Source organism: Parus major, unplaced genomic scaffold (assembly GCF_001522545.3).
Source record: "Parus major isolate Abel unplaced genomic scaffold, Parus_major1.1 Scaffold432, whole genome shotgun sequence".
Taxonomy (NCBI): Eukaryota; Metazoa; Chordata; class Aves; order Passeriformes; family Paridae; genus Parus; species Parus major.
In genome coordinates, this window is record NW_015379337.1 from 37206 (window position 1) to 45989 (window position 8784).

Consider the following 8784-nt stretch of genomic DNA (forward strand, 5'->3'; position numbering starts at 1 on the left):
AACTCTAAAAAGGCTCTCTTGTTGGACCAGGAAAGAACTGAACGTAACATCAACAATGATAAGTGAAGTTTCAGCTGATGTGAGTAGTGTACGTCATGCAGTATTGCAAAATCAAGCTGCTTGAACCTTACTGATCATTCAGTTTCCATCTACAAGCAACTACAACAGCTACAGAATGGGTTACATGCCCTGAAAGAAGATAGTGACCCCATTGGAAATTTGTTTGCCAGCTGGGGCATCACTGGATGGCTGAGGTCTCTTGTGCTAGAAGGGGGATGGATTTTACTTATGGTGTTAATTGTGAAAGTGGTTTTAAGTTGTATGGTATCTTGTCTCTGTAGAAATGTATAATGAGTCGCATCCAAAGCCTAGCTTGTGCAAAAAGAGAAAGGGGGAATTGTAGAGATTATTTTAACAGAAGGTGGGCATGATATTTTAGTAAAAGCCTGTCTGCACAAACCAGCCTTTGGTATAAGCGACAATATTAAAGGCCAATGTCCTTGAAACTCTCCTGAAACAGAGAGAATGAAGCAAAACAATATCCTTGTGTATAAGAGAAAAAATGTAAACCTATGTGCATTAGCCAATAGTAACTTGCTTAGCCCGCCGACCCTGTCAAACCCTATAAAAGGTGTGCTAAAGATAGAAATAAACGGCATTCACTATACTTCTGTGAAGAGTCATGAATAGTCTGGCTGTCTCTCAATAGCTCTGTGTACAGAGTAGCTGTCCCAGAGCTGAAGGGAGCAGCATTTATAAACAGTTTCAATATTTCTAGGCAAGAAGGGGAGCTGGTGGCCATTCCTGGAACTCGTGGTGTTCATCAGGAGGGAGTGCTGGTTCTTTAGGAATAAAGAACAATGGAGACAAAATAGTTTGGAAAAATCCCAGCTCTCTGTGGATTTGTGCAGAGGGGAGCAGCAGAAACACTTTGTGTCTGCTCTTGTGGACACAGGGTCCAATGAGCTTCAGTGGCAGAGGGTGACAGGGGTGGTGGCAGGTGAAGTTTTGTTTCATGACATCCTAAAGTGGCACAGGACAAAGCTTCATGTACCCACAGTCACACTGATCAAGTCTTTGTGATGCTGCACATCCTCTAGGAAAATCTGCTGTCCTGCAGTCTATTGGGATTTATAACTTATCTTAGAAATACTTCAGGCCTAACTTTCAAACTGCAATATGTTTGCACTCAAGGCACAGTCATGTTGGAGGTGACTGGGAGTGGCTAAGGGCAACTAGAATGCTGCAATCTGCTGAGAGCAACTGGAAGTGAGTGGGAACACACTGGGGGTAACTGGGATATATTGGGAGAGACTGAGACTGAGATCATAGAGCAATCATAAAGGGAGTTAAACTGGAATATTACTGGGAGTATCTGGGAGTGAGTGGAAGCATACTGGGTTATTGGGAGCAACTGAGACCATGCTGGGAACAAATGGCATCATACTGAGGGTGACTGGGCTCATACTAGAATCATACCGGGACTGGAGCCATAGTGGGAATAATCATACTGGAGGTGACTGGAACCATATTAGGGGTGAATGAGAACCCCTGGGGCCATGCCATGATCACAGTGGTATACTGAGAGTGACTGGGATCATAATGAGACCTATAGGGACCATAGTAGGAGTGACTGGGAGCCATAGGGCCCATTCTGGGAGCAACCTGCAGCCTCTCTGGTTGGAACTGGGGGAATGGGCTCATCTGGGGCTCAGGGTTGTTCTACCCCAGGGCTGCCCTGGGTCTCACTGCTGTCCCCAGCTCCACAGAGCCAAAAGACACAGAAGAGACTAGGAACATGGAACAGACAGGGAACATGGCCAAGGGCATCTCCAGCAGTTTGGACTGTTGTGCATGGGCTGTTGCCCTTGGGGTCCCAGAAGAGGCAAAATGACAAGCAAAAATAATCCTAATGAAATTCCTTTCCTCCACCCTTCCCTCCTTCCCAGGCTTCAATTTATCCCCAGCTCCCTCCCTCTTCCCCACCACTAGTACAGGCAGAATGGGAGGGGGGTTATGCTCATTTCATACTGCTACCTCCCCAACAGGGAGAGAAGTCCTTGCCCTGCTCTGGGGTGGGGTCCCTTCCATGAGGTCAGTCCTCCATAGACTTCTCCCATGCAACCCCCTCCCAGATTGCCTCTTCATCACCTGCTCCAGAGTGGAGGTTTTGATTGATTTTTTTTTTTTGCACAATCATTGTTTTTCACTTTAGCAAATGGACTTATCTTAACTGACAGAGTTTCAGCAAACAGACTCATCCCAACCTGTGAGTTCTTTTTAGCTAAAATTTAAACAAATACAAACAACAGAGAATCAGCACCACATTGTGTGGGATTAACAGCAGCTGGTGGTGGATCTCTGCTTAAAAGGGAGGTTTCAGGTGGAATTCAGGATTTCTGAATCCTTCTGAACTTCACTGGGATGTTTCTGCAGGTGGCTGCAGATGGAGAATTTCATCTCAGAGCACCTGTCACTGCTGATCCTGTGCGAGTTCGTGTAGGCGCAGTGGCCGTTGCCCTGGATGTCAAACCTGGATCAACAGCAAAGTAAGAGCTCATGGGACACAGCTGGGATGAGAGGGATTCCCATTTTCAGAGAGATTAACAGTGCTGCAGGAGCAGGGACCAACCTCCCAAGCAAAATTCCCATGAAGAACCCAAACTACCTTCCACTTCTCAACAGAGGGAATATTTTCATGTTCTTGGTCCCAGTAGATTCATCCAGGGATGCCATCAGGCCCCCATCAGCATCTGCATCCCACAAATCCATGGGTTGTGTCTGAATGCTTTGGCACAACCAGGGAAAGTAGTGTTTGATTGCTCCCACCTCATCAGATCTGTATCTACTTATGCCTCCTGCATCCAGCCCCCGCCCCGGCTCATCCCAGGCTATGGTTTTGTTCTTCGGAAAATGGGACGTACAAGGCATTGAAGAGGGAACCATTGAGCCATTTCCAAGGTCCGGAACCTTCTCTCCGGAGACCAACCCAGTACTCCATGAAGTTCCCATAGCGCAGGAGGAAATTCTGGAAGTGGGGAAAGCAAGGATCACAGGTACCTCCATGCCACTCCCTTCAGGAAATTTCCTGCAATTTCCAAATCTGCTCCCCAGAGGCTGTTCCACACCACCTCCTTGGGGGTTTCTCTTACCAGCTCCTCCCTGGTGTCAATGGTGGCCAGGTGGGCTTGGCGGGAGAGGCAGAAGTGCTGACTCCCTTCCCAGTCCACTTCCTCCTCCAGGAAGTAAAAGCACTTGTTCCCAAAGCCGATCCCACTCTCCAAGCAACTGGGCAGTGTTGGAACAGTGCAGGATTGGTGTTTCTTAGCTGAAAACAAGCACAACATGCCCAAATGACTCATGCTGGGATTTTTCTCCAGGGAGGAGGCTATTGGGTGGTTCCTGCACCCTCAGCCACTCACCCGCCAGTGCCATGATGACAACTGTGAGAAGCAGCACCACGGTGAGCACAGTGACCACAATGGTCACCTTTCTGGTTTTGGTGCATCTGAGGCTGAAATCTTGGGACAAACGATGTGGGAAGGGCATGAAGAGAACCCCGTGTTCTTCCAGCTCTCACATTTCCTTCAACAACTTCCAACACAGCCCCAAAACACACTGGAAGCTCCCAGTGGGACACAAGTTCAGCCCAGGGGGCTTCCAAGGATTTTTGAGGCTGCCCAACCTCCCTGCATCACCTCACTGCCCCCCTCCACCATGTAATGGGATCCATCCCCTAGACTCTTACCTTGCAAACACTTTGACATTTCTTACTCCCCCTCCCCCAGCACCTTTGATCATTTTAGTTTCCCCCAGCATGCTGAGCCATGTCCTGAGACAACATTCCCACAATCAAACTGGGGCTTACTGGTCCTTCCCTCTGCTCTCTCCTGCAGTAGCTCCATCACAGCAGCTGAGTCTCCACCTGTACAAACAAAGCAAATTCTGACTCACACTCGGAGTGGGAAAGGCCTGATTTGCAATATTTTTCTCCTAGGACAGTCAGGCACCATTGTTCCTTTGCCACGTTTATGTTTGTGGCAGGAAGGAAAACACAATTTCAGCTTTCCAAAAATCAGGACTTGCTTGGTTTTTTCAACTCTGCTTCAGTCTGCTGGCTCTCAGTGCCCTGGAAAGGTGCTTGTACAAGTCAAGAGGGGTTTTCAGTCCCAGTCCCCATTCCAGGCCATCCAGAGCACCCCAGAAGGTGCTGGATGGCACCACTTGAAGCAACCCTGATTCCCCACCCTGTGCAGGGCAGCTCGTGAAGATGCGGGGGCAGGGGATACTGCCTCTGTACCTTCTTCACAAGTGGCTTCTGCCATCCCCGGGGCCACAGACGGGACAGGGCCACTCTCCAGGACAAGAGTGTCCCTCAGCTCCTCCCAACACGAAGTGATCTTGGACAACACCTCAAGCTCACAGGGCCCAACCAGATCCTGCTCCCTCCTGGAGCTTTGCCAGGATGCTCCTGTAGTCCTAAAATAAAAACACAAAAAGCTGATAATCCTCCCAACCTCCTGGGTAGTCACAGCTCTCCTCAGCAAAGCCCAGAACAATTTGCTGAATATTTGTAAGGAAAAAAAAATCAGAAAAACAGAGCAACGGTTGACTGACACAGACTGGAAATACTTATGGAGGCTGCTAGTCAAGTCACTGGCAACTGCAAAGTGTTTCGATATTTATTACAACTATATAGAGCCCTCACATGAATGACCAGCAGATGTTTTTGTCATCACTGTAAATAAAATTATTACCAGTGTCTGCACCTGGTACTTCCCCCAGGTAAATATATATGTATTTTCCATGTGAGAACCACCTGCCTGTGTCTGCAAAGGTAAGACCCCAAAGGATGTTTTTTCCCTCCAAATGCCTGAATTTTAGTTTAACTGATGTGGTGTTTTGTTACTGCTCCCAATCCCCCAATTCCTCCTGCTCCAGGTTGCATCTTGGGATGAAAAACTGGCGGGGGAGGAAGAGGTGGGGAAAAGAGGTTGGAGGCACAGAAATTTCTCTCCTTCCAAGCTTTTCCTCTTATTTCCTCTCTCCCAGATTTCTTGACTCCCACCCATTCACGCACCTGTTTTAGACCAAAGCAGCTGCTTCAGTCTACAGAGTGAGGAGGCACCAGCTCACAAACCCCCTCCAAGGTACAACACTGGCCCCTTCAACCACAGGCCACAAGTGCCATGGATGATTTAGGGGTGATATAACCTATCAGCCTTTCCCATACAGAGCCATTCCCACTCCTGAGCACAGCCTCTGCTCCAGGGAAAGGCTCCAACTCCATTCCAGAGCAAGATTCAAGTTTAAATAAACTGTCTCTAGGCTTGGAAGTAGAGGAATGATGCAGGTTTTTCCTCTCCCACCTCATACCTGCAAAGAGGCAAGAGGGAAGAGAGCTGGGGAGGGCAGAAGTGGTGCTTAGGCTGAGGGCCTCTTCCCTGCAGCAGTGCAGGGACACATCTATTTCTGCTGAGGGTGGCTTTGCTCACCATCAAGGGGTCTAAACGTCCCCAGATACTAACCCACCACAAAGGCACTGCTGCAGAAGCTAGAAGGGACTGAAAAAAACCCAATAAAATCACTGAAAAGCACTTACAAGGCAGCAAAAAACTAGCTCACCCAAAAAACACATCCAGACACTCAAACCACAACCCCATGGTAGCAAAATCTTTAATAAAACCAGCTGAAAAGTAGTGAGTTCAGGGTTTTATCCCCCTTTCTCTTTAATTTGCTACATTTATTTCATCAATTGGTTATTTCAATCCCCCCAAAGATGAGGCCATGGTCTGGGTGTTCAGCTCCATCCCATCCCTGGCACTGTTTCAGCCAGTGCCAATTCAACCAGCCCTGAGTTTTACAGAGAGAAGCTGCTTTTCCAGAACTCACCCTCACAGCTGGGCTCATGAAGACTGAACCAAATCCCTGAGGCTATGTAAATATGAGCTCATGGAGAAGGGAAACAGATTTCTGAGGCTGCTTGACACACACTGGGAATGAGGGCAAAGAGTTCATAGTCACAGTCTGAGCACTTGGCTGTGCTCCAGCAGTTTGGGCTGTTATGCCCAGCGTGTTGCCCTATGGCTCCCAGGAAAAGCAAAGAGGTAGAGAGCACCCTCCAGAAACTGTTGTTTGCTTTAAGCTTTATGTTTAACATTCCCAGTGTGCCACATGTAATGGTTTGTGCCTGACTGGGTGCCTGGTGCCACCAAGGCTGCTCCATTATTGGCTTTTTCAACCAATGTTTTTTTAGGATTATTTATTTATTAGGATTATTTTTGCTTGTCATTTTGCCTCTTCTGGGACTCCATGCACAACAGACCAACCCTTGTTTTCAACTCCTCAGTACCCAGACAGGACAGAGAACACCCAAGGGAAGGCTTATGCTCAGATCAGGGCAGGGAGAGGGCACTCCCCTGGCACTGCCATGGACTCAACAGACTCAGCTTGGGGAAATTATTTAAGTTTGTGTCTTGTCGAATCACAACAAGAGAATGAGAACTAAAACAAATCCTAGTAAAACTCATCCCCCCACCCCTCCCTCCTTCCCAGGCTTCATTTTTATCCCCTATTCTCTCCCAGTGGTGCAAGAGAACTGGATGGGGGTTATGGTCACTTCATTCTGCTCTATATTCTCCTGGATCAATTAAAAAAAAACCCTTCCCAGGAGTTCCCCCTAGCTGGTCTCCCTCCTTTGAAGTTCTTGGGTCCCCATGGATCCTGGTGATCTCCCCACTTGGAGTCCTGCTTAGGCATGTTGGGAGGTCCAGGGTTTCCTTTTTCCCTGAATCTGCTTCAACTCCCAGGTGGTCCCAGGGTCGCTCTCTTCAGGCTGCCCTCACTCCAGGCACTTGGGGCTCCTCGCTCTCCCTGCTACTCCTTTCAGGGTCGGGGGTCCTGGCCCTCCCTCATCTCTGTGTTCCCCCACCCCTCAAGGCTGCCAGAGGTCCTCCAACTCTGGTATCACCCCTCTTCACTTTCCCAACTGCATGGGTCCCATGTTACACTCTCCTGGCTCTCCCGGATATTTCCAGAACTGATGTCCTGCCCCACCAGTACTGGGTGATCACTACATAGACCCCCCCACAATGTCCCCACAAGGGGCATTCGAGGCTCATCTCTGGAGTTCTGCAAGTTCCAAACACACCCTCACCCCCCCAAGAAGACCTCCTAGGGAAATGCAAAAATATTTGGGGTTTGATTCCAGAATCTGAGAGCTCCAAAGACCCCTCCAAAAAAATCCCTGCCAGACACTTCCCAATATATTTGGGGCAAACTCTCCCTCCCCATTCACCTGAGGGATGTATGGGGTTCGATGCTCCTACTCTCGATGTAGGGCCGGGGAAGCTGAGGACACAGTGATCAGTATCCCTCCCACTTCTTCTTCTCCTCCTTTTCATGCTCCTCCTCCTTCTCTCTCTCCTCTTCCTCCCACTCCTTTCCCATCCCCTCTGCCCCACAGCCACAGCAGAACTGGCTGATTGGTGGGAAGAACCCCACCGGCAATAACATGGGGGAGAATCCCCTCAGCATGGATCTGCTCCCTCATTGCCCACCCTGAGTCCAAGGGGTTCACTCCGGGGCTTAAGTGGTGGGAGATAAAGGGTGGACACCCATGGAACTGTCCTTCTTCCATCCCAGCTTCACCTTTTCCCTCCCTCTTCACCCTCCTTTTCCATTGTTCCCCCCATTCAAGAAAGTCTCTGCTGTAGGTCACACTGTTTCTTCTTTGGCTGATTCTGGCCCAGTACTGACCCTCAGCAGAGCCCTGGCAGAGCCCAGAGCAGCCTCAGCATCTGCAGAGCCTGGCTGCAAGGAGAGAAACCAGAAACCACCCGTCAGCTCAAGGCTCCTGTCCCCTTGTCCCAGCCAGCTGTGGTGCCCAGGCCATGCTGGCCGTGCTAAGAGCTGGGCCCAAAGCTGCCCATCACTGCTGCCTTTGGGAGCAGAGCAGGAGGGCAGGACATGTGCCCAGCCTGCAGCCAGCCACGGCAGATCCAGCCCCTCAGCAGCTGCCCAGAGCGGGATGCTCCTGTGCCCGCTGCCATCTCCCAAAAGCTCTTGTCCCACCCATGCCAAGGAGATGAGGACCCACCTCACACCATCTGCTGCCAGAAGAAAAGCTGGTCCCAAACGATGTCCTCAGCCTTCTCCAAGGGCACGGCCCATCCACACCACAGCTGGTCCCAAGCACTTCCCTATCCAGACTGGACCCCACCTAGAACGCTTCCTTTAGAAAAACAAACAACAAATTAATGAAATCAATTACAGACAAAAAGGGGAAACAATAAACAATTTTAAAAAGTCTTATCTCTGTCAGGGGCTTGAGAAAGGCCCAACCCCTACATTCTAGGGAAAAACCACACCCATAGGTGAGGTGTAATAAATTATTGTATGTATTAAAAATTCGGAGAGATATAAATTAAATATGTTTGTAATAATGTGAAATATAAAATGTAAAAAAACCCCGCTCCGGGTCTGGTCGAAATCCCCTTTGGAAAGCAACAGATTGCAACCAACACCCAAGATAACGAACTCAGGGAAAACCCATCAACTCAGACAAATTGACAGGACGAGGACCATCAAGACAACAATAGAACTGGCTCAGAAAAAATACCTACCTCCGAACCTGAACAACACCCTACAGATTTCTGTGAGGAACAATCAGGTTGACAAAAAGACAGACTCCAAAAAGATAATCATCACCAGACCTGAACACCCCACCTGTCGGACCAGGGGTGGAAGAAGCAATCAAAAAGGACAAAAGGGAAAAACACAGCC

At 49.1% G+C, this 8784-nt stretch overlaps 1 protein-coding gene across 3 annotated transcripts; it reads right to left on the minus strand.

The window, feature by feature from the left end:
- Positions 1-2242: 2242 nt before the first annotated feature.
- On the minus strand, positions 2243-6001 carry LOC107199095 (C-type lectin domain family 2 member D-like). Of its 3 annotated transcripts, XM_015616423.2 has the most exons (8): positions 5893-6001; positions 4301-4479; positions 3869-3925; positions 3423-3521; positions 3153-3328; positions 2925-3028; positions 2669-2788; positions 2243-2533 (listed from the first exon to the last, which is right to left on the minus strand). In XM_015616423.2, exons 2-8 carry the CDS (start codon positions 4323-4325, stop codon positions 2380-2382), a joined length of 735 nt encoding a protein of 244 aa, XP_015471909.1. In that variant the 5' UTR covers positions 4326-4479; positions 5893-6001; the 3' UTR covers positions 2243-2379. The 3 variants fall into 3 exon arrangements, with proteins under 3 accessions (XP_015471909.1, XP_015471910.1, XP_015471911.1); XM_015616424.2 differs by lacking the exon at positions 3423-3521; XM_015616425.2 differs by lacking the exon at positions 2669-2788 and having other exon boundaries at positions 5893-5999.
- Positions 6002-8784: the final 2783 nt, after the last annotated feature.

Excerpts from the sequence above, each read along its gene's own strand:
- LOC107199095 (XM_015616423.2), bottom strand. The coding sequence starts at position 4,325 with ATGGCAGAAGCCACTTGTGAAGAAG. Across the intron at positions 2,789-2,924 it reads GGTTCCCTCTTCAATGCCTT|CATTCAGACACAACCCATGG; the intron begins GTACGTCCCATT and ends GTTGTGCCAAAG. Across the intron at positions 2,534-2,668 it reads CCTCTGTTGAGAAGTGGAAG|GTTTGACATCCAGGGCAACG; the intron begins GTAGTTTGGGTT and ends CTGTTGATCCAG.